The 26,994-nt window shown below is 35.1% G+C and overlaps 1 protein-coding gene across 1 annotated transcript; it reads right to left on the bottom strand.

The window, feature by feature from the left end:
* Positions 1–22,149: 22,149 nt before the first annotated feature.
* LOC145041823 (bZIP domain class transcription factor (DUF630 and DUF632)) lies at positions 22,150–26,792 on the bottom strand. The gene is made up of 4 exons (XM_078990015.1): positions 25,340–26,792; positions 25,063–25,247; positions 23,303–23,526; positions 22,150–23,043 (listed from the first exon to the last, which is right to left on the bottom strand). Exons 1-4 carry the CDS (start codon positions 26,649–26,651, stop codon positions 22,260–22,262), a joined length of 2,505 nt encoding a protein of 834 aa, XP_078846141.1. The 5' UTR covers positions 26,652–26,792; the 3' UTR covers positions 22,150–22,259.
* Positions 26,793–26,994: the final 202 nt, after the last annotated feature.

Consider the following 26,994-nt stretch of genomic DNA (forward strand, 5'->3'; position numbering starts at 1 on the left):
CACACTGAAACACAACCCATATCACATCGGATGCATATAATCTAAATTATAATTCAAAATAAGTGCATTCTTTCATCCATCATTCTTGGTGGCATATCATCCATAACCATCACCTAAATGGGTCGTACATTTTTTTTCAACCCTTCATCGCACCTTACACGTTCATAATGTTCTCGTTACAACTAAAATTATTACAAATAATTATGTTCATGCCAATTTACTTATGACCCCACTTTGTTTCATAGCCTTGTGGGGAATCACAATACTTCACATACAATCATCATTTTTTTCTCCTTTGTATGTACAACATATGTGTCTTTATAGTGTGATCATGCGGACTGCACCAGACTGGAACCGATTCTTGGATTAAACTGATTTGAGGGAACAGTGTGGACCGTGGACATAACAGTTACAATTTTTCCTATTCTTGTAGCCTTTCGACTAGTACAACATTAGTTGAATATGGTACAAGTCGCTAAAAGCAATATCTAAAAACCTGGACATCTTTCAGCTTTGATATCTCGACTTTTGGGGACCATAACTCACTGAATATGGAACCAAAAATGATGAAATGACTGCCTAAATTCAAGTACGAACTCTAAAATACATATTGAAAAAGATCTTGCCAATCCAACTTCAAACGAATGAGTTATGCATCTTTTAAAATTTTTCACAGGTTACAAAATATTAATAAAAGCTTAAAAGCTGAAAAAGTTTCATCTTTTATAAGGGGACCGTAACTCACTAAATATGGAAAAAAAATGATGAAATTATAACCTAATCTCAAATACAAAATCTAAACTACATGTCAAAAACTATATTATGTCAATCTGACTTCAAACGAATGAGATGCTCATTCTTTTAAAATTTCACATATTACAAAATACATATAAAAGTTGAAAAGCTGAAAAAAGTTCCAACTTTGATATCCAGATTTTAGGGGTCGTAACTTAGTGAATACAAAACCAAGAATGATGAAATTACTGCCTAAACTCAAGTACAAACTCTAAACTATATACTGAAAAGATCTTATGTCAATCCAACTTGAAACAAATGAGATATTCATATTTTAAAATGTTCACAAATTGTGATGTATTGAGTCTTTTATAATTCCATACCGGTCCAATACCAAGAACCAACCGGCAAAAGAAACATATCGAATTTACACTATCAAAAGAATCGATAACCGAACCTATTCTTGTAAACATGTGTATGTCCATGCATTGTTCCCAATCTGGAGGTCCAAACACTCACCCCTATAAAATAAGTACATTACCCTTGGAACCAATCACTTGCATCTTGTGCTATAGCAGTGGAACCCTTGATCATGGGCCTTAAGTGTATGATTCTCCATCGGCCAGCTTAAATGAATACTCTGATTCTTATTAAAGTAATTTATATTTACTATTCGTAGTGTATTTGAGAAATAAGAACCACTCTCTTTTCATGGGGAAAATATGTTTGATTACATAGTTTGGATGCTCTTTTTTGTTTGCACCATAACCATAATTAATATTACGACTATATTTATGTGACCCAATCAGCTATACAATTACTAAATACTTATTAAAATAGAGCTTGCAAATCAAACTCAAAATTGGAAGTGATTACATTTCTCTTATTATAAAAACACATTAATTCCATTGATCAATTTATTTCATTTACTTTACAAACAACTTATTTTAGTTAGAATCATCACATTCGTTTATAATAAATTTTGAATTATTCTCTTTGTCATAAGAGCATCTAGATTTCACCCCCACTTATACTACTACATAGATCGATTAAAGTTACTTTTTTCGTATCAACGAATATGATCACATTTCGGTTTTGTTGTCGGACTGCAGTTAGTAGCGTAACTCCTCTTCATTATTTTAATGTTTTCTTAATCGATTAAAAAACCCAACAAATATTTTACTTTTCTTGCATCTGTTTGTTTAGTTCTTTTAATGCCCTATTTTGTAACTTTTTTCGAGGTTTCATAGATTTTTGCATACGTACTTTCATTTCTTTTCCAAGGGTTCAAGGAGTATGCATGCATACTCTTTTATTTTTCCCGAGGGTTCATAGATCCTTACTTGCATACTCCTTACATGCGCTACATCCACTTTACCATGAACACCTCAAAATTCAAAATTTTGTGAAAATCATTCAATACATTATTGAAGAACTCAATCAATACCATGCTCCACATCATGCCATGTCCAAGTATGCCCTACATTCCATTAATGGAAGATGATCTAGCGTTTTGAGATTGGTTAACGAAGTCGTCAGAATTTTGAAATTAAAACAAATTTCATTTCAATGATGCAGAGTAATGCACAATATTATGTGTTACCATGACCTAAACGGACATATTACTAGCTTTCCTCAACCTTTTGATATATTCAAAATTAAACATTTTACATAAGATTTTCAAATTGTAACCTAAGAGAATCATGAAACACTAAAATCAATGATTCGACTTTTATTGGTTTACATATTTTTTTAATTTGAAAACAAACTTTTATTGGTTTAATGAAATCAGTTGCGACAATTTGTGCTCCTGATCAAATTTTAGATTTGTACCAAATGTTTTCGATTATCGTAAGGTCCATGTCTATTAACTATAAAGTTAAGTTTTGTTAAGATCATAAATTAAAGCCTTATGTGTATATAACTTATAAACTAGTTGATAAAAAGGAAAAATAATATGCATCATAAATAATAAAAAAATCTATATCATATACTGGTTATCATACATTAACCCTAAAATGTTACATTTAGAGTAAATTACATGAATGGTCTCGATAATATGAGGTAATTTGTGTATTTGATCCCTAACTTATTTTTTAACTAGGAAAGTCCTTACTTTATGTTTTTGTTGTGTCTTTTGTCCATGCCAAAAGTAAAAAGATTATTTTACCATTAATATTTTATTTATTTGTTTGTTTATTTATTGTTAGTTTATTACTTATAATTTATAAAAATAAAAAGTTATTATTTATTTTAGTAAAATCATGGTCTTCCCTTCCCCACTGCACTGCATATCTCAGGCCATATCACAAGCCACCATCTCCGGTCATACCACCGGCCACCATCTTCGGCCAATTCCGGCCTACAGAAAATACCCTACCACATAAAAAATGCAAACAATCCCGTAGTAATTTGATAAAATTGAACCTTATAAAATGATCTTGATAAAACATCCAAAAAACAATTATACATATCGTTACTCAATTGTGGAATCCTTAAAATAAACCACAAACAAAATCCCTAAATAAATCCCCAACTGAAACAATCAAACACCAAGTTAGCTATTTTGGTTAATGGAGGAGGTTTACATAGATCACAGATCGAGGCTAGAATGGGAGAGACGAGAGGAAGTAAAGATCTGATGATTTTCTTGTGATTTGCCAAACACCACCACTCAACGCCAACGACCGCTTTCAAATCCGACAAGCACCATTCATCGCCGCCTCTCACCCCTGCTCACTACCAAAAAAAGACCACTAACCATTAGCATCAAATCAAAACTGAAAAAAAATAAACCCAAATTAAACATGAAAATCAAATCTGAAATCAAACCTTAAACTCAAATTTGAAAGTAAAATCAGAATCAAACCTTAAAATCAAAACCAAAATCTTCAAATCTTTTGAGACATTCATTTATAGTATGAAATTGAGAAAAAAAGAACGAATGCAGATAATGTCAGATAAAAGGAAGAAATCTTCGGACAGAAAGAAAAATGAAGAAGAATGAAAGAAAACGACGACATAAATGAACAACATGACACTGGTTGAGCGAAACCAAAAAATCCGACGTCATGGAGGCGGAGATGAGCAGCGACAAAAGTACAACTTTTGATTTTGATCGTCGGTGGAAGAACAAGATGATGAAGAGGGTAGGGTTGGTAGAAAGGGAAGAAAATGAAAAGGTACAATATACAGAGGTTTCTTATGGTCGTAGGTGAGAGGCGACGGATGAGAGGCGGTCGGCGGCAGAGCTTTTTGGTAGCTGTCTTGCAACAACCGAAATCTTGAAGAGAAATTGTTCAGAATAAATCTATTTCAAGGTGAACTCGGCGAGTTGGAGGAACCAACTCAATGTGTTTAAGATGGAAGAATCGCGAGGATTAAATGAACCAACTCGGCTAGTTAAGGAGCCTCAACTCGGCGAGTTGGTAGCTGGGAAGGAAACCCTAATTTTTGGGGTCTTGCACCTTATTTAAAGGCCTTGAGTCCTTTTTTTTGGCCTCCTTATCAACCTCCATTGTTATCAAAACCCTAAAATGAGTTTTAGCCTCCATTGTAAAGTTTTTGAGCCTGGGAAGGAAGTTTGGTGTCCATTTTGTGCATTGTGAAGGAGTTAGAAGATCTTGAAGTTTCTAGCTTGGAGAAGGATGTCTTGGATACGGAATCCCTCCATCTCTTGTAGTCACTCTAAGGTTTCAAGTTCATACCTTCATTTGTAGATGATTAGATCTCCTCATTTTGGGTTTTGTTGTGTTTTGTCCTCTTTTGGGGGATGATGATGGAGTGAAGTCATTTAAGGGGTTTGTTCTTTCAGGTATGAGTTGGTTTTGGTACCCTTTAACTTATAGTGTAAACTTTATGAGGATTTTGGTGTCATGCATGCATTAAGTCAATTATTATGTCCATTTTAAGCTTAAGAGCTTCATTTAGACATGTATGAACGTAAAGTTGGCAAGTTTACGTAGTTTTCCAACTCAAGGAAGTCAGATCTATGTTTTGGGGCCATGCCCTTGAGGATTGTATGAACGTAAAGTTGGCAAGGTTGGTCATGTTAGCATGGATTGTCCTCAGGGGGCAATCCTGTTATTATCATTTTTCATGTTGCTTGGGATTTAATATTGATTTGGGTAACCGATATCTTTGGTTTCTGCCCTGTTATTGTTAGGATACAATTTTGAGAATTGTTATATGGCATTTGCATGTTATGAATCATTAGTGGTTTAGTGAAGGATTGTTTCCCTTACAACATGTTTGGAGTGTTCAGTGTTATCTTGGTTGGTAGTCAAGATCAATTCGGGGGCATTGTGTGGAAGGTCTATGGTAAGAGTTTAGCGGGTTAGTTATCCAGTGTCATCAGGATCCGGTGGTTTTGCATTGGTGCACGAATTGGCTTTTGTGGATGGCGATGGAAGTGGTTTGTTGTTGCGGTTTAGATTGGAGCATTCGTCCTTGGAACTTCAAGATTTGAGTGATATCATTTTGAGCATCTGGGGTTATCAATAATGTTGAGATTCGGGAAGTGTTCAGCTGGTCTTCAGGGGTTGTTTGGTCTTCGGAAGTATCAGAGGAGATTTATATTTTCCTAGGTTGCAGTCAGTCGAAATCCAAAAATTCTTTGGGATTGGAAGGGGGATAAGATCCGTCGATTCACGGAAAGGGTTATATTACTAGTCTCCAACGTAAGAGATCAGGGAGTTGGTATAGTATCATGGGAGTTGATCTGGATTATCAGGTAGGTTGAGATTTCAAGGATATCCGTCAGGGTTTCAGGAATCGGGTGATCAATGATTTTGGTTAGCAAGGGAACGCTAGTATTGTTCAACGTAGGGTATCGATGATTCACCTCAATCAAGAAAGGTGGATCGAAATTCCATAGGGATTAAAAGGTGGGAAACCTTCATCGAGAACAAGTGGGGGAGAGTTAAGTGGATGTTCAGATTGAGGTTGTATAGATAGGGGTTCAGGAAACTCCCGAAAACAAGTCGGCATCATCATTTTTATTCATGTTAGGCTGTAGGATTCAAATGCGTGACTCGAACTCCTGATCGTTTGCATGATTCAGCTCAGGACGTGTGGTATTGTGTCAGTTTGAGTATGGAAAGACCCTGAAGTGCTAACCATGGTGGGTTAGAGGTGTTGTAAGATTGCTATGAGATCGTAGCAATCACCAGCTCGAGGTAGACTATTTTTAGAAATGGTCGAGTGTGATGGGGAATCAGTTCATGCCTTAGGTACACCGGTCAGAATTGTTGAAGAGTAATCTCTGTTTTGGGTTAAGGACCATTGGGGTTTGGGTCGGAGTCGGGCCTGTATAGCTTTAGATGAGTAGGACCCACGGTCGAGGCCCGTGTGATGATGATAGATCAGGTGGGTCCTGGTAGAGACCGTTGGGTCAAAGTATAAGATATTGAGTTACATGAACATGTTGCGGATCAGTGTGTGGCACAAAGGGGTTTTTAGGTTGGGTAGCCTTGCTGTTTGGACTATTGGGAACCTGGTGGCTAGACCAGGTGCGAGTATGGTAGTCTTAGAAATGGTTTTAAGATGGAAGAATCGCAGGGATCAAATGAACCAACTCAGTGAGTTGGCAGCTAGGAAGGAAACCCTAATTTCTAGGGTCTTGCACCCTATTTAAAGGCCTTAAGTCCTTTTTTTTGCCCTCCTTATCAGCCTCCATTGTTATCAAAACCCTAAAATAAGTTGTAGCCTCTATTGTCAAGTTTTTGAGCCTTGGAAGGAAGTTCGGTGTCCATTTCCTGTATGCTGAAGGAGTTAGAAGATCTTGAAGTTTCTAGCTTGGAGAAGGAAGTCTTGGATCCAGAATCCCTCCATTTCTTGCAGTCACTTTAAGGTATCAAGTTCATACCTTGATTTGTAGATGATTAGATCTCCTCATTTTGGGTTTTGTTGTGCTTTGGCCTCTTTTGGGGATGATGATGGAGTGAAGTCATTTAAGGGGTTTGTGCTTTCAGATCTGAGTTGGTTTTGGTATCCTTGAGGTTAAAGGTACAAACTTTATGAGGATTTTGGTGTCATGCATGCATTAAGTCAATTATTAAGTCCATTTTAAGCTTAAGAGCTTCATTTAGATATGCATGAACGTAAAGTTGACAACTTTATGTGGTTTTCCAGCTCAAGGAAGTAAGATCCATGTTTTGGGGCCATGCCCTTATGTATTAAGATCTTAATGTATTAAGATGTGGGTTTCTGGCGAACTCGATGAGTTTATGGATAAACTCGGCGAGTCGGCTCGGTTTTTCCCCGACTTTGCAGATTGATAGAGGAACTCGGCGAGTTGATGGACAACGAGGCAAGTTTGGTCAACTCAGGTCGTTGAACTAGACTTTTGACCCTATCTTTGTCCAAGTTATTCTTAGGGGTACTTGTGGTAATCAGAATTGTAACTAAGGGAATTATGGGCTTAGGATAAGGTCCATATGGGGTTGGACCCAATTTGGAAAATTGGGCCATTAGTGGGCCTTTGTGGATCTTTTGGATTTGGGCCTCAATTGTGATGCATGTTAGGTCAGGGGTAAAATGGTCATTTTACCGCAAATATGGATGGTGGGCCTTAAATTGGAACCCAATTGCTAATTGGGTGTCATTTTGACATGATAGCTCGGAGGTGTTGTCAGGACAACAACTAGGGATTTCTTTCAATAAGCTTCTTTAATCGAGGTGAGTCTTGTCACTATATCCATGGGTCGAAGGCACCAATGCCGACCCATTATGTGTTATGTGATATGTTAATTGTCTTTGTAATACTTGCATGGAAGACCCCCCCCCCCCCCCCCGGGGGGGGGGGGAGGGGAGCCCGTGACAATTGGATGTCAAACCATGAGGGGAAAGCCCATGGCATTCCAGGTAAAGACCATGGGGCAACCCGTGGCATAATAGATAAAGACCATAGGGGAAGCCCATGACACATATATGTATGTGTGTGATAATCTGTGATTATATGTGGTATGGTATTTTGGGAAAATCACTAAACTTTATGCTTACGGTTTTCAATTTATGTTTCAGGTACTTCGGTTTTTAAATGGAAGAGCTCAGAATGATTGCAGAGCACACACCACATGTTTATGTATATTGTGGATTACTCTGGTTAATTGATGTTCGCTAAATATTGATTACTATGGTTTTATGAAAACAATATGTATTAACGGTTTATTTATTTAAAAACAAAAATATTTTGTGTCGTGATTTTGGGTCGTTACATGTCTCTTTCATGGTTTTCCAATTTAAGGTTTAAAACAAAATGAGGGATACCAGGTTGGTGGAGATGTTTATTCTTTTTTGTTGTTTTCTATTTTTTTAAATTATGATAAAAAAAAGTAACAAAAAATTTAAAAAAAACCATTAAGGACAGTATAGTCATTTAAGATCTGATAGGGACTCAATATGAAAGAAAACCAAATTATAGGGATGTTCCGGATTAAAAAAATAAATTAAAGATCAAACATGTAAATTACCGTAAACCACAAACAACATTCTTGTAATTTACTTTTACATTTATCATAAACTAACTCCAAATAATACATTTATCATAGATTAACCAGAAAATATTTTTGTTTCTCAAGTATTTAATACTTTGTCTCTATAAGAAGTAGTTGAGCCCAAGATCCAAGAATTGATTTAAGATGCTAACAAACCACATTGGATATATTATATTACTATCCACCCCACGGTGTATATTGAAACTTATTTACTTAAAATTAAAAAATAAATAAATAAAATAAATAAAAACTTAATTTGACAGGTTAATTGATAAAGAACTAAACATTGCTCAATTTTTAAAGTATTTTGTAATAATTATAATAATAATTTAAAATAAACTTATTTTAACCAAATAAAAAGTTGCTAGTATCATACAATTGTAATGGTAGAAGCCATAATGAGTATCGTAATCTTAAAAACTCCTAAATCTAAAATAAATTATTTCGTTATTTCAATCGATCTTCAATCTAATACTATTGTATTTTTAAGATTATAAAATTTTATATCATTATTTGTAGTTATTAAATTATATTATTTATTATTATATATTTATAAAATTTATAAAATAATTGTTTTTATTACTGTTATTATTATTTATATAATTACTATGATGATAATATCAAAACTACCAATTATCAAAAACATCGAGTTTTAGATGGTCATAAAGTTTTCATTGGGATATTTAAAATAAAGGAAACCATAAGTTTTGTAAGTCACATACGTTGTACAATCTGTTAATGCATAAATTGTGCATTATCATGTTGTACACCATAGGCGACTTACAAAACTCACAGTTTCCGTTAACTTTTTTTTTTCGTATATTTTTTTTGTTTCAAACTTGTATAATGATATAGTTATACGTAAAGGTATGTAGTTTGGATTGATTTCGTAGTTCGAAAAAAGAATTGAAAGATAAGAACAAAACAATAGTTATTCGTAGGAAACAATAGTTTTTATCACATACAGTTTGGGAAACCATTATAGCTAATAGAGAGCATACCGTAGGTGATTTTTTCACCGACGGTTTCATATGTGCAAATGATTTTTTTTTATATTAAAGCCTCAAGCCGTAGACCATGTATGAAATAGCTGACGATTTTAAAAACCTATGATTTTCTTAGCTATTTTTGGTTATCTGCAAAAATTTGGCCATTAAGAAATTTGGTTATCATTGTTTTATGTTTAAAATAATATGGATATTTTAAATATACGTTATCATAATCTATCATAATCTGTTTATATTGTAAAAAAATTTAACCTACAAAGGAAAGATTATATATTTGAACATCTTTCCTAAACTAGCTTATTATTTAAAACATATAACTCATTAGTTGGTTCAACAATTAAAAGATCATAACTTATTATTTAAAAATTAAAAGAACAATAATATTTTATTGTTATTGAAAAATTAAAGAGTATTAATGTTAATATAATTATAAATAATAATTACATATAGCCTTGAATTTAATTATTAGATATAAATAAAAAACAGAAAACAATTTAGTTTGGAACTTTATATATATATATATATATATATATATATATATATATATATATATATATATATATATATATATATATATATATATATATATATATATATATATAGCACCATACGATAAATTTAGAGTATCTTTGGTCTTACTTTATTTTTGTCATTACATTCTATTTATTGAATTTAAAACAGAATAAATACTTTGATTAAACTCTATTTTAAATTTAAAATGTAAAATATATCATCTCCCATCCATATTATTTTTACATTTTATTTGTAGAATGTAAAATAGAGTTTGGAGTGAGATTGAAGATGAATCACTACAAACTTTATTTTAAATTTTAAAAATAAAATATAAAAATAAAGTAAGAATAGATATACTCTTAAATCTTAATGAGAATGTTAATTCATGGGTATTCATTCACCTAAATAAAATGTGGTTGGAAATACTATTAAACTTTAAAAAAAAATTGGATGGCAAATTAATTGGTTAGCAAGTTTGTATACTCTCTAGTTAGAATCTACTTGTCCATATTCGAACCTCAGACTTTGACTCCAAAATATATTACCCTCATCAGGCTAGCCCTATTTGGGTATTAAACTCTAAAGTTTATTTTACACTTTGTCTAATCATGTTCGTGATTAAATTTCATCAAATTTACCCTATTATACTCTTAAATCTTAATGAGAATGCTAATTTGTTAAAAAACGCAAACACAAAAACTTCCCAACTTGAACAGTTTATTTAATATAAACCAGTTCGATTATACATCAACTTACATCAGAACCTTACTACAATAACACTCACACTCGGATGAAAAAAAAACTAAGAACAAGATCTAACAAAGTTATGAACATCTATGGGAGAAAACCCGAACATATACCGAGAGAGAAAGAGATGAAAAAAATATCTAGATCTGATAGATGAGTCCAAACTGATCAAGCTTCATCTCTTAAATACTTCGGATACTTGATCAACCCATAAAGCATCCAAGATCCGCGCATTGACCCGAATCATATTACCTGTATACAATTTATACAATCTACCCACAAATAGCAACAATTATACAAAACACATCCTTTAACATGTAAATTTCAGTTTGTCAAATACTAAAGGTATTTTCAACACCCCCCCCCCCCCCCCACAAACTGAACATTAACTCAATTTATGATTTATTGTATTTAAAAACATTTATTAAACCAAGTCTATTAGAAATATATTCATGTTGAGAAGATCCAAGAGCTTTGGTTAAAACATCTGCATTTTGATTTAAAGAATCAATCTTATTAACTTTTATAATACCATTTTCAACCTTTTCTCTAACAAAATGAAGATCCACTTCAAAATGTTTAGACCTCTCATGAAATACAGGATTTAGTACAAGTTTGATTGCTGATTCATTATCACAAAAAATGTTAACTGGATTCAAACCAGTTATTCCCAAATCATATAGTAATTTAAAATCCAAATTATTTCACAAGTTACAAAACCTAAGGCTCTGTATTCAGATTCAGTGGAAGAACGAGAAACAGTGCTCTGTTTCTTGCTTTTCCAGGATACAAGTGAACCAGCAAAATAAACAAGATATCCTGTAACAGACCTTCTACTAAACAGACACTTAGCCCAATCAGCATCAACAAACCCAATAAGACTAAGAGAATCAGTTTTTGTTATATGAATTCCTTTCCCTGGACAATCTTTTAAGTATCTTAACAATCTTAAAGCAATATTCACATGAGATTTATAAGGCTTGTGCATGTACTGACTTAGAATTTGAACAACATATGAAATATCAGGTCTTATCATAGTTAAATAGATCAATTTACCAATTAATTTTTGAAATTCTGTAATATTTACCACATAATCAGAGGGATCTAGATCACATTCTTTCTTAATAACAAGATTAGGTTCCAGAGGAGTTTTAACAGGTTTGCAAGCAAGCATGCCAAACTCTTGTAACAATTCCAAACAATATTTCCTTTGATTTAGGCAAATGCCTTGATCTGTTCTAATTACTTCAATTCCAAGAAAATATTTCAACTCTCCTAAATCTTTTATTAAAAATTGAGATTTTAAAAAAAGTTTAACATTTTCTAATTCATCTTTGCAATTTCCAGTGATAATAATATCATCCACATAAACCAACAAAATAACTATAACATGTTTTACTCTTTTAACAAATAATGAATAATCATTAATACTTTGTTCAAAACCAAATGAAGAAGGGGAAGAACTCAATTTCTCATTCCATTTCCTAGGTGCTTGTTTAAGTCCCTAAAGTGATTTAATCAATCTACAAACTCTATTATCCTTTTTTGAATGATATTCTTCAGGAAGTTGCATGTTGTGACAACCGTCAAATTCTGGTCAATTCAAAGTCAAATAAAGTCAACAAGTCAAACCGGTCAGCTCAACTAACCCTTGTGTACTTGGACTTACGTTCAGTATTTACTAAACAACTCGCTATTCTGATAAGAAAACATAAATCGAAAAGTACGTACAACTAGATCTCTTTAACCTAAAAACTGTAGTACATGGCGAGCCAAACTGATAAAACAATGATGCATACTCATCGGGAGTGTGTAAGATCCTTAAACAAGGCTTAACAGGGTTTACGAACCATGCATTGCGATGTCGGACACTCACAATTGTCACACATGGATCCTCTCTCAATCGTCTTCACTCTATCTCTCTCTATGTCAAATCTCTCCCAAATCCCACTAAGCATGAGAAATCTCTCTCAAATATCTCTTTGTATGAGAAATCTCTCCAAGAATGTCAAATCTCTCCCAAATCTCTCCAAGTATGTGAAATCTCTCCCAAATATCTCTCTGTATGAGAAATCTCTCCAAGAATGTCAAATCTCTCCCAAATCTCTCCAAGTGTGAGAAAGCTCTCCCAAATCTCTCTCAAAAGTTTCCCGTAACTTTTTGGAATCATTCGGGTCATTCCGGCCCTTAACCGGGTCAAAAACGGCTCAAAACAGGGCGAAAACGAGAAAAAGGGACATTAGGAACCGAAGGTCCTCTTAGGGACCAAGAGCAAGGAGGAGCCGAACCCTCCTGAGCCGAAGGTCCTCTCAGGGCCGAACCTCGCCCAGGAGGAACCGAAACCGAGAGCAAGAACCGAACCCGAGAGCAAGAACCGAAACCGAGAGCAAGAACCGAAACCGAGAGCAAGAACCGAACCCGAGAGCAAGGAACCCAAAACGAACCGAAAGTACTGTTCATCAACCGAACCGAAGGTACTGTTCACTACAGTTCGTTCGGTTCTGACCTTCTCGCCTTCTATCTCCGAACCGAGCCTCTGTTGGCTATGGGCGCGAGGACCGAGCCTCGGTTCTCGGTCACCTTACCTATTCCGCCTCTCTGTCTCTTCCCTTCTCTCGCTCTGTCTCGCGCCTCTCTATTCTCTCCTTCCCCCTCTCGGTTCCTTCCTTCCTTCTTCTTCCCTCTCGGTCCTGCCTCCCTCTCTCTCTCGGTTCAGCACCAGAAGGCCGAGCCTCGGCCAGAATTCGCATTTTTGTCACTTTTAGCCCATTTTTGATATTTTTAACATTTTAAGCCCGTTTTTCGTGATTTTAAAGCGGGATTTTCTCCAGAAATTATATTTTAACATAATAAATTCTAAATATTCATAATTTAAACATATTTTGATGAAAATCATTATTTAAATAATAAAAATCAAATGGGTGAATTATTAAAGGTGGAGTGTTGACTTTGCCTTATCCAATGTCACAAGCAACCACCCCACACCCACTCTTTGACTAACCACACCTCTCCACCTTACCTAGGTCACATCAATGTCTTTTCCACTCAATTTACACTCATTCCCACATTTTTAGAGCTGGAACAAACATCCTCTCTCCTCATTTTCTCTCATTTGCCCTCATTTCACTAAGTATCAAACACCACTTTCTCTCAAACTTTTCCCACTCCAAACTCGAGATTCAAGACTGATCTTCACGTGTTCTTCCACTCTTAGTAAGTATAATTCATCCTCCTTATGATTATTTCACTTCATTCTACTCAAATCATGAATATCTTACACAAACTCCATCATATTAGCGTTAGAGCTTCGAATCTTCAAGAGATTCTTCAAGTGTTCTTGGGTTGAACACTTCTCTTCTTCAACACTTACCTACTGAAATCACTCAAGGTGAGTTCATACCCCTACATTTTCATGTTTTCTCAAGTTTTCAGGGGGGGAATACAAGTTAAAACACTAAGAACATAACTAGATTTTTCTAACAGCCTTCATCAGAAAAGTTCAACTCCATTCACGGACTGTTTTGGGCATCTTAAACATTTTTGTTTTCAAAACTGTACAAGGTGAAAATAGTTCAAGTTTTTAGATTTAAAATGGCTACTTGCACATCTCCATACGATTTTTCTACAATTTATGGTGATTTTTACAAAACTGCCTATCATTTCAAACAACAATCCGGACCAGTCTGTGATTATGGACTTTTTCACCCAAGTTAGAGGTCATTATAAACTGTGATAAAAATTATGAGCAAACTAGACACATTTTGTGAACTCTCAGAATTTACGGATCTAGTTTTCGACTTCGTATGATTTTTCTATGATTTTTCCAAAACAGGGAAGAATTGCTAAATTTTGCCAACAGCATGTAAATATCATAACACTTTGTATTATGTTGAGCAAAGTGTATAATCATAAGTTCTAATATTTGAATGTGTTTCCTTGCTAGTTTATCATTATGAACTGAAATTAAGTCATTCATATTAATATTATTTCATTCATTTAGAACACGTATTATGTAACTATAAAAGTATAGTTGATAAATTCACAACACTAATACATTTCCATAAAAGAATTCATACATATTAGATACATTTTAGATAAACTATAATAGGTATAGTTTGTGATACATCACTCAACACACTCTATACAAAAAGGGGTACAAATACAAAGTACCGGGTCTCTATATAAAAAGGGGTACAAATGCAAAGTACCGGGTCTCTATATAAAAAGGGGTACAAATGCAAAGTACCGGGTCTCTATATAAAAAGGGGTACAAATGCAAAGTACCGGGTCTCTATATAAAAAGGGGTACAAATACAAAGTACCGGGTCTCTATACAAAAAGGGGTACAAGTGCAAAGTACCGGGTCTCTATACAAAAAGGGGTATAAATACAAAGTGCCGGGTCTCTATACAAAGTTATTATGATATTAAAATTATACTTCCTCTAGAATGGTTAGACTTCAACTATAGTCGCTGAGCGTATGTGTTTGAGTCATATAAGAATTTAGTCTTGATTGGCCTAGAATTGGTGGTGCCCGCCTCATCTCCTGTTCCTCGTTGGGTTGTGGACCTAGGGCAGACCCACTATATTCAACGTTTTATCTAATTTAAACCTTATATAACTTTTATACGCTGGACGATTATAGAGGAACTCTACGGGTCACTCTAGGGTTCATTAATGCATCATGTAGGAATATTTCTATTCACACTTAACTAAGAAAATATTGGATTTTCTGGAAATCAAACTATTCTTCATCTAAAATTGTTAGACTTCAACTATAGTCGCTGAGCGTATATGTTTGAGTCATATAAGAATTTAGTCTTGATTGGCCTAGAATTGGTGGTGCCCGCCTCATCTCCTGTTCCTCGTTGGGTTGTGGACCTAGGGCAGACCCACTATATTCAACGTTTTATCTAATTTAAATCTTATATAACTTATATACACTGGACGATTATAGAGGAACTCTACGGGTCATTCTAGGGTTCATTAATGCATCATATAGGAATATTTCTATTCACACTTAACTAAGAAAATATTGGATTTTCTGGAAATTCAAACTATATCGATTTTACAAGGAAAAGCGGTTTCTACTTCAAACAAAACTCTTATGAACTCACCAACCTTTGTGTTGACACTTTTTAAAACTACTTGTATTCTCAGGAAATCAGTGAAACAGGAAAACTTCATCGCTTTGAGGATGGGACGTTAAACCGTCAACAATTTATTTTGTCATCATAATGTAATTGCTTTTGAAACATATCAACATATACTTTGGTGTAACTTTTGCAATTATATATATATGGTGGTTGTTTCTACTTTGAGCACTATTATACACGTTGTTGTGATACTGTACATGAAGTCCTCCACCCCCAGACGTTTCCGCCATCCTTGGTTTGGGGGTGTGACACATGTAAACATTTTCAGATAAATCACCATATAAAAATGCATTATGTATATCCAATTGATATAAAGGCCATGCATGATGAATAGCTAAAGTTAAACAAATCCTGACAGTAACAATTTTAGCAACAGGAGAAAGTTTCCTCATAATCTATACCTTCTCTTTGACTGTACCCTTTAGCAACTAACCTAGCTTTATACCTTTCAATTTCTCCATTTGACTTATATTTAATTTTGTAAATCCATCGACAACCAATAGCTTTTCTTCCCTTAGGAAGATCTACAATTTCCCAAGTATTATTCCTATATAGAGCTTCCATTTCTTCATTCATTGCTTTTATCCATTTAGGATCTAAAGCTGCTTCACTGTAGGTCTTAGGTTCTACTGTTTTATTAAGATTAGCAACAAAGCAATAATTTTCAGAATTTAAAGCTGAGTAATTGACAGATCTTTCTATACCATATTTATGTTTTCCTTCCACAACATAATCACTAAATCTAAGGGGCATATGAACACTACGTCCTGACCTTGTGACCCTAGAGGACTGTCCTTCAGAAGAATTAGTATTAATTAAAACATTTTCCTCAGTCAATAAAGAAGAATTTGGAACCACCTCACCAGATGAGGGCACATCTGCCTCACCAGACTGGTTGCTGACATCAAAAGAAAAAGTCCCATCCAAGTTATGGTCTGCATCAACACCACTCAACTGATGGGCACCTCTCAATTCATCTAAATTAGTATTGTCTAGTAAAAAACTAGAAGATATTGACTCATCATAGGAAAAAGGATCATCTAAAACAACATTAGATTTATCTGTTAAAGATGAATGCTTTAACTTGAAAGGAAAAACAGACTCATAGAATTTTATATCCCTGGAAACAAAAATAAGATTTGTATCAAGACTTAACACTTTATAACCTTTTTTATCAAAAGCATAACCAAGAAATATACACTTATCAGCTCTTTCAGAAAACTTATCAGAATTATTCAACTTTGTTGCAAAACATAAACAACCAAAAACCCTAAGTTTATCAAAAACAGGAGCAGTTTTATAAACCAACTCATAAGGAGAGGAACCATGTAAAACAGATGTAGGAGTTCTATTAATTAAAAAAAACAGCAGTTAGAATTGCCTCTCCTCAAAATTTTAAAGGTAACCCAGATTGAAACATCAAAGACCTAGCAACATTAAGAATATGTCTATGTTTTCTTTCAACCACTCCATTTTGTTGTGGAGTGTGAACACATGAAGTTTGATGCAAAATACCTTTTGATTCAAACAATTGTCTCATTTTATAATTCAAAAACTCAGTTCCATTATCTGACCTAACTGTTTTAATTTTAACTCCAAATTGATTAAACAAAATATTAAAGAAAACAAGAACACAACCATAAACTTCATCTTTTGATTTCAACAAATAAACCCATGTAGCTCTAGAATAATCATCAACTATGGTTCAAAAATACCTAAATCCTTCTGAGGTTGTCACTCTATAGGGCCCCCAAACATCCAAATGAATTAACTCACCAAGTTTAGTAGTAACATGTTGACTAGCAGGAAATGACTCCTTAGTTTGCTTAGCCTTATGACATACATCACAGGGTGGCAGTACTTCATTACCAAAATTTAATTTAGTTCTTAGAGATCCTAGGGCTTGATCAGAAGGATGACCAAGTCTATTATGCCAAGTTAATTTTGATACACAACACACAGAATCAGAATGATTATAACTACATGAATTACCTGAAGGTACACTATTGATGTAATAGAGACCCTCAGATTCTCTACCATTCCCCACCATCTCCTTTGATTGTAAACCCTGAATTTTACAACTATGTTCATTAAAAACAACCTCGCAATTACTGTCTTTACAAACCTTATGAACAGACAACAAGTTAACATTAAAATCAGGAACAGCAAAAACATCAAAAAGAGTCAAAGAATTAGACAAATTCATATTGCCAATTTTTTCAATTTTAGCTGAAGTACCATTAGGATGGCTAACCAGAAGATCTAGTTTAGACACATCCACGGTATCATGAAGAAGAGACTCAGAAGCAATCATATGTTGATTAGCTCCAAAGTCAACAATCCACTTTAGAGGACTAACAGATGAATTAAAAGCTTGAATCAAACAGGTACCTGCCATATTAACACTGGCAGAAGTTTCCTCATTAAGCTGTCTATCACCAATAAGTTGTAAGAATTTGAAGTATTGTTCCTTAGTGAGCTGATGAAACTCTGAATCCCTACTAGAATCAGGAGTACTAGAAGGAATAGCATTCCCAGAGGTAGTAGTAGAGGAATTGGCAGAAACATTTTTATTAAAGCCATTCTGATTACTAGACTCATTTCTTGACTTAAAATCCTTAGGATAACCAATTAGCTTATAACATTTATCAATTGTATGACCTTTAATTCCACAATTTTTACACTGAACAGATTGAGTTTTGTTTTTATTAGTGTTATTGAAACCAGATCTGTTATTAAACCTGCTATTAAAAGCAGCAGGTTGAGACTTAGACAAAGATTGTGAAGACTGAAGAGAAGACAAGGATCCATTTCTTTGAATAGATTCTTCTCTTGAAAGAATAGAAAATGCAGTTTTAACATTAGGTAAAGGTTCCATTAGCAAAATATGACTCTTTACTTGACTATAGGACTCATCAAGTCCAGACAAAAAATGCATAAGTTTCATGAGATTAGAATGATCTTTCAGCTTGATAGCAGCTTCACAAGTACACTCAGTCAAGTTAGTAAGACCATCAAATTCCTTCCACAAGGAATCAAGTTTATTAAAATAATCAGACAAAGAAATTCCATTTTGTTTAAGTGTATTAATTTGTTGATGTATATTAAACACAACTGAACCATCTGACTTATTATAAGTTTCAAACAAATTATTCCAAATATCCTCAGCTACCTCAGAGTAAGCTTGACTCTGATATATAGAATCAGAAATAGAAGATAAAAGCCAGGAACATACAACAGCATTAGCCCTATCCCACTTAGATTTTTTTGACTCATCAACACTAGTTTTCTTAAGAGTACCATCAATAAATCCAAGTTTATTCCTAGCTTTGAGAGCTCCAGAAATAGAACTCTTCCATAATCGAAAATTTTCATTTCCAGTTAACTTTGTAGTAACTATTGAAGTAATAGCATTATCAGATGGATGAATATAGAGAGGATCATCAAAATTAAATGACTCATCCTTTCCACTTCCACTAGGTATAGAACCAGAATCACCACCCGAAGTAGTGTCTCCGGCCATTTAGAAAAAACAAAGTAAAGAACAACAAATAATACCACAAACAGGAGACAACAGTACTAATCTAATGTCCAGATAGTCACCAGGTATGTTAGGGCCCAAGACAATCAGTACAGTGTCAAAAAACAAACAAAAAAATATAATGCAAGAAACCAAAAAATGGTGTGCACAATACAACCACAGACTCCCAACCAGAACAATATTACCAATCAATAGAGAAAAAAAGGAACAAGAAAGTCCTCACAGTGAGTTGGAAGCGACTAAGAAGAATCGACTCTCTAAGTCCGTTCTCTACTAGGGTTTATCGGTGATCAAATCCGACCCCTAGAGAGTTATTTCGGAGTAGAGATTAATCGATATGAGAATTTTGAATATCAACAGAAGCGAAGCGCTAATATCACAAGCGTTTGTTTCACCTTTACTTGTTACCTGCAAGAATCAAAACATTCTCGCAGTACCAGGATCTTGAACAACAAAACATACAAAAGAAAGATCTATAAAAGAACAGAAATGATCTTCACAAGAAGGAATCAGAAAAATACCGTTCTTAGATTGACGATCTGATGATGAAAGCCACAATCGAGTGTCTGCAACAACAAATCGGAGCCTGAAAGCTCTGATACCATGTTAAAAAACGCAAACACAAAAACTTCCCAACTTGAACAGTTTATTTAATATAAACCAGTTCGATTATACATCAACTTACATCAGAACCTTACTACAATAACACTCACACTCGGATGAAAAAAAACTAAGAACAAGATCTAACAAAGTTATGAACATCTATGGGAGAAAACCCTAACAGATACCGAGAGAGAAAGAGATGAAAAAAGTATCTAGATCTGATAGATGAGTCCAAACTGATCAAGCTTCATCTCTTAAATACTTCAGATACTTGATCAACCCATAAAGCATCCAAGATCCGCACATTGACCCGAATCATATTACCTGTATACAATTTATACAATCTACTCACAAATAGCAACAATTATACAAAACACATCCTTTAACATGTAAATTTCTGTTTGTCAAATACTAAAGGTATTTTCAACATAATTCATGGGTATTTATTCACCTAAATAAAATGTGGTTGGAAATACTATTAAACTTTAAAAAAAAAATTGGATGGCAAATTAATTGGTTAGCAAGTTTGTATCCTCTTTAGTTAGAATCTATTTGTCCATATTCGAACGACTTTGACTCCAAAAGATATTATCCTCGTCAGGCTAGCCCTATTTGGGTATTAAACTCTAAAGTTTATTTTACACTTTGTCTAATCATGTCCGTGATTAAATTTCATCAAATTTACCCTATTATACTCTTAAATCTTAATGAGAATGCTAATTCATGGGTATTCATTCACCTAAATAAAATGTGGTTGGAATTGGTTAGCAAGTTTGTATCCTCTTTAGTTAGAATCTATTTGTCCATATTCGAACAACTTTGACTCCAAAAGATATTACCCTCGTCAGGCTAGTCCTATTTGGGTATTAAACTCTAAAGTTTATTTTACACTTTGTCTAATCATGTTCGTGATTAAATTTCATCAAATTTACCCACCTGCCATGTATATGGTTCATGGTTTTTTTTCTACGAATTATTATTATTTGGAAGTTGGAACATTATAAATGTTCCAAAAAGGGTGCTAATTTATAAAAGGAAAAAAACAAACAAACATACAAAATGACTTTAAAAACTACTATAATGACTCTTACAAATTGTTTAATACAATGCTAACAGATAGAAACTACATTAGCAATGAAACTAAAAGACTAGCAGATGCCTTTAACCTTCTTTGATTTCTATATTAATTACAACTATCTAGAACTTTTAGTGTGCAATTATATATTAAACAAATTTCAGCCTTCCAAAACTAAATAACAATTAATAAGTTTCCCTTCCTGAAGCTTTACTTTAATCGTGGATCATATCAAGGGAGGCATATTCCTCTCTTTGTGGTGGTGGTAGGTGCCTTTTGGGGACAGCAAAAGTACAAAATGTGTTTCCTCTGTCTCAATATTTAATTATACTCCACTTGTTTTAATTAAAAAATTACCAAATATCCAACAAAATCTACATGCTAATAAACATTTCCCACGTCAAGAGTATAAAAAATATATATACCCCCTGAAATAATTTATTACATAGGATGCCACTCGTTTGAAAAAAAAAAACAGTAGGCAAGACTTAGGAGTTTTTTTCCCTATTAAGTGTTTTATTTGTAGAGTGTTTGAATATGCAATGATGTATATATGTGGCAAGGGTTGTATATGTAACGTATGAATAAACGGTTTTAATTAGACAACGAAGTTTTTTTTATAGTTGTTATCAGACTCATTTTTTTATCATCATTTTTTTATCGGACTCAGTAAGAAACATATCAGAAACTATAAGACTGAAACGGATGCTTCCAATTGTGGTATCGAAAAGTTTGGATTTGGCCGAATCAAACCAAGTCTCTTATTAGACTCAACAAGAAGCAATATCAAACAACCTCTAAATAACAAATTTATCCTTATATTTAAAATAAATAAAAATATTCCGTGAAAAAAAAAACCCAATAGATAAAAGATTTGCATCTTAATTCATTAAAAGACACTTCTAAACTGAATCATTTTGTCCTGATTAAATCAAAATATTTTGTCCGGATTAAATCAAAATAAATGATACAACCTTGTCCATATTAAGTACTTAATTTATCAAGTCTATTAAATCATAAAGACACATCACTCTATCTTACTCCCTATCATACCATTTCCCTCTTCACTTTTCACATAATTACATAAATATAAGATCATAATAAGAATATTATACAAAAACATATCAAGTTTATGTATCATATGGAAAAAGTGAAATTCTGATACAAAACAAAGCAATGTTTGCCTGCCTATACAATACAAGGAGCTATAGCTTTTTCTCTTTCCCCCAACACCAAAAAAAGATATGCCAAAAACCCAACCCCCCCCCCCCCCCCCCCCCTCTTTTATATCTACACTTTATGACATCAAAACTTCAAATCCCTACCCACTCCCTCTCTTCCCAAAAACATCACAACATAAACATATATAAATCTATCCATCATAATCTACTTAATCGCATATGATTTGTTGCAAACAATCTCAAGCGCCTCCATTATCAACCCAGAAAAGCTTGTCATAGCTTGAAAAACACCCGGTAAACCCGTTTGAATGTTGTTTAAAGTCATAGCTCTTGTAACCTCAACCGCCTTCGAGTGTCTGACCATTTCGTCCTCCACCCGTCTCTGACACGCCACGAGCTCCGTCTTTTTCTCGGAAAGCGGGTCCCGCGCGTCCAAACCCTGCCCGTTGTCCTGCCCGCTTCCCGGGAGCCCGAGCCCGACCATCGAGTAAGAATGGTAGTACTTCTTCTCTATGTTTCTCAAAGACGATGCTTTTTTCTCAAGCTCTTTTGATGCTGATTCTGTTCGTTTTTTCACTTTCATTTCTTCTGATTGTTTCATCGAAATCGAGTGGACGACATTTATGAAGCTCTTAATGGCTTCAGACGCAACTGTGTCGGGTAATCGATCAAGGGCTAGTTTCCATTCATCAAAAACCAGGTAAACATCGGATGATTGTGAGGTGTTGGATTCTTCTGTGTTGATGGGGAGGAGAGTGAGTTTGAACCACGCGTGAAGGGATTTGATGAAGTCTCTTTGGAATTTTATGAGGCGGCAGAAACTGGTGTGCCAGGCGGACACCGCGGCTTCCAGGTCACGAGTTGACTGGCGGTGGAGGTCGGAAGTTGACTCGCCTTTCGTTGACCGGTTGACTAGTCCACGCACTTGTTGGACAACGTGGTTTTGGTATTCATGGCATTGGTTCATGGATCGCCACATGTACATAAACCTGAAATTATGATGACGTGGCGTAAGTCACCATCTTTTTTACCCTAGTAACAAAATGACAATTTTTACGATTGAGAAATTGCTTTTTCAATGGTCCCCGCCACAAAAAGCCTTTAAAAAAAATTGTGATTCTTTTTGTAAAATGACATCATCATTTTCCGTGGGGACCATTTAAAAAGCAATTTCGTACGCAATTTCGTAATTTGAAAATCATTCGTTCCAAAAACGTTTAATGACGAAAACGCCCCTAAATTAGTTACCCATGACAAAGTTCAACAAGCTGTGGGACCAGCCCAGCATCTCGTAGGCCCACAATAGCAGTAGAAGTGGTGGAAACAGCCTGAGAGGTAACCACTATCAATGACTGCAGCTTTGTTATCGATGCCTTTGTTTTATTCAATTTGCCTTCATCTTCTCCTTTGTACTCTTGGCTTTGTAGTGAAGAAAGCTTCCTGTCATGCTCGATTTTCACTCCTTCTCTTGCCTACATCAAAGGGCAAATATGTAAATTTAACATCAACACGCCTTTAAAGAGAAAAGTGGAAATCCATCCCAAAAGAACACAGGAGACAAGACAGAATGAATATGACATATCAATGATTTCATTATGATATGTTTTATACAAAATTCTGCTATTTTAGCAGTAAACATTGTGTTGCCTGCTATGCATGTAAAACCAAAAAAAACTTTGGTTTTTTAGGTCAGTTTGGGCAGGTGTGATATGAATTGACCCCACTGCCCTTCTTTTTTTTTTTTTTTTTTTCCAAATTCGATGACAGACAAAGATTGCTCCAGGTTGTCATACTTGGTCAGACTCCATGTTTTCACTTCTTACAAGGGCAGTCTGGTCATTAGTCATTACACAACAAATTTTCTTTTCCTTAATTGCTGTCTGTCCCCGTTTATACACTTAAATCCAGGAAAAACCTTCCCAAAATACCCTTACTGTCCGCTGGTTATTATTCAAACAGTGGGAATTCTTTTTGGTCATTACCCAAAACCTTAAGATCTGAAAAGAGAAGAAATTATTCAAGATACCCTTTTGTATATAGCAGAATGTGTCAGTCATACATGGTCAGACACTCAGACTACCTACCAGCTAAAATCACCAGGGGTAACTTGGTCATTTTACAACATAGTATTTTCTAGCAAAGATAACAACTTTTTCAGCAAATACCCTTTTCCCTACATACATGGTCAGACTAACATAGAAAACTTAAAAGGATATTTTGGTCATTTCATTACAAAGTATGATATATTGATATGGGAAAGACGATAACTTTTTCAAGACGCACTTTTCTTTTTCTTTCTTCATATCCTGTCTTATATCCGATAAGTGGTCCATACAAACCAACTAACAGGATTGAATGCCACAAAACGTGCTGCTGTTGTTGTTCTAATTAATTAATACAGAAAGAAGACACAATAGAGAAATTTTACAAATTTGCCCTCAATTCACTCTTCTTCAGTTTCTATCATGTTCTTAAATACTATCTTTTAACCATTTTTTATTCAAGCATCATCCTTAGTATCCAAAAATCACTTTAACTAAAAGAGAACAAAAAGAAACAGGGCTAAAGTCATAACATTACTATTACTATCAATTAGAACTTAAAGGAGCATCATATGTTGTTGATATAAAATCAAGATAAAGTTGGGAAAAGTAATATTTTATTTTTCAAGACACTCTTTTATATAACACAATGGATAAAACTATTCCAATACAGTGATTTCACCACTGGCTACAATGGCAAAAATAGTCAAAATCTATGTGCGACTATTGACCAGGGGCATTTTCGTCACTATAGTAAATTCCCACTAGAGAGTAAAGAATATCATCATCAAAGGCAGCCTTTTTCCACGGTTGCACATCTTTATTTCAAGATCTTGTTTGAAAAAATTGGAGAAAAAGATAACCAGAAAAAAACAAATGAATTTCTTAATCATGCCAAAATAATCTGTGGTGTCGGAATCGTGTCTGTGCTTATCAGTTTTGAGGTTAGAATAGTAATTTTGTTACCTTTACTTCTTGGTAGAGTTTCATCTCCCAAGCCAAGAGCCGATCCAGAGTTGAACAGAGACTCTTTGATCCTCCCGGTTCACCAATTGAACCGGGCTCAAACCGGTACTTAACTGCCAATGGTGGCTTCGATGTCCAGCTTGAACTCAAATTACTCAACACCCCACTTGAATGATACACAGTTTCTGCAAATCCGATTCCAAAAAAAGTTAAAAAAATCGAAATAAATATTGGCCAATTCGAAATTTTTGATAATAAAGATAAAAGAAAATCTTACTTTTCATTTGCCGAAAACTCCGGTCGAGCTGGGCTCTTCCGGTTTCCAGCATCTCGGAGACTTGTTCACCGGCGTCGGCTGCCTTATCGAAGTATTCTTTGATAGAAGCGACGATTTCCGCTAAATCACGGTGCCTAACCACCATTCTCATATCGGAATTATCATCATAGTGACCGGTTTTCCAGCTTGCCGATGATGACCCAGCATCTTCGGACTTTTCGGATTTACTCATTGTTGAGAACTTCGATTTGGGGGCGGAGGTGAAGGCGGAAGGTGGTGGAGCCACCGACTCGTTATGGACTGAGGATCCGAAATTGGAGCGACTCTCCATCTCGGATCTGGAATCTCTATCGATTTCTTCATCGTCATCATCGGAAGTGGAGCTGGTGGTGCTGTAATGATCTCCCCATTCGCTACATTGCACCTCTTCTCTCTCCTCTCTCTCACCATCATCTTCCGTTTCGAGATGGTGGCGATGGTAATCGTCATCATGTTGTTGATGAGTTTGGATTTTCGGATGATGATGATTCTTTTGTGAGTAATTCGAATAAATTGAACGCTTGTCTTCATTGTTTTCCCGATGCCCTTGCTCTTTGTAACCCGAATAGATTGACGCCTTACTCGAATAGATTGAGGATTTGTCGTCATCGGTGTCGAAATTTGGTTGCCGTTGATTGAAGTATTCGGAATCGGGCGGTGATGGAGGGTAGAAATTTTCCCAATTCCAGACGGAGGAAGCTTGTGACGGAGTGGACGCATAATTAGCTTGCGCATTGTACGTGTATTTATCTGGATTGTAACCATAATTATTTTGGGGGTTTTCACGAGGAGGATGGTTGAAAGATTTGGGAGGAGGAGAAGTAGACGCTTCGCTTGATTCAGAGAGAATGTGAGGGAGTTTGACGGAGGGTTTATGCCGTCGTTGATGGTGGTTGAGGGAGGCGGTACGGCTTGGGGCTGCGGAGAGAATCGGTGGGAGCTTGGAGCTTGCAACAGAGGGAGATCGGGGAACCGGCGGCGGCGGTGTTGGTGTCTCGTATGAATGAAACGAAGGGGGTTTGACGGTGGTCGTTGTGGAGGAAGAGGAACGAGTGGGGAGGAGAACCGCAGGTGTCTGATCAGCGACGGAGAGGGGTTCTCCAGCTGCGAAGTTAGCGAGTGCGGATCCGGTGATTTTTAGGGAACGGCAGTAGTCAAAGTGGGCAGCGGCGAGGTGGTGGCGGGCGTAGACGGCTTCTTTCATGAGACGGCGGCGTTCCTTGCAACGGCGGACTGAGTCCTCGTTACCTAACTTTGAGGCCGTACAACCCATGTCGGAATAGCTCTATTTTCGCCGCCGGCGGACGCTATGTTTCTCAAGCTAACTGGCGCCTGATTTCAGCACTTTAGAAAGATAAAGGAGAGTGGCAGAGTACACGGTGTGTGTATGTGTCTTCAACTAACAAAAAGGAGGATTTATTTGTTTCTTTGTTTTTCTATTAAAAGACTCAAAAATGAGTTTTTTTTGTTATAGAAAAGTAGAAAACTATACATAATTTAATTTAATCTTAAATATTTGTATTATTAATTACATTTATAATAGAACGGAATAAAACAATTATGAATCAAAGTAAAATTATCAGTCATAGCTAAATTAGATCGAGAGTATTCTCTGG

The sequence above is a fragment of the Lactuca saligna genome, chromosome 4, assembly GCF_052625555.1.
Source record: "Lactuca saligna cultivar CGN05327 chromosome 4, ASM5262555v1, whole genome shotgun sequence".
Classification (NCBI taxonomy): domain Eukaryota; kingdom Viridiplantae; phylum Streptophyta; class Magnoliopsida; order Asterales; family Asteraceae; genus Lactuca; species Lactuca saligna.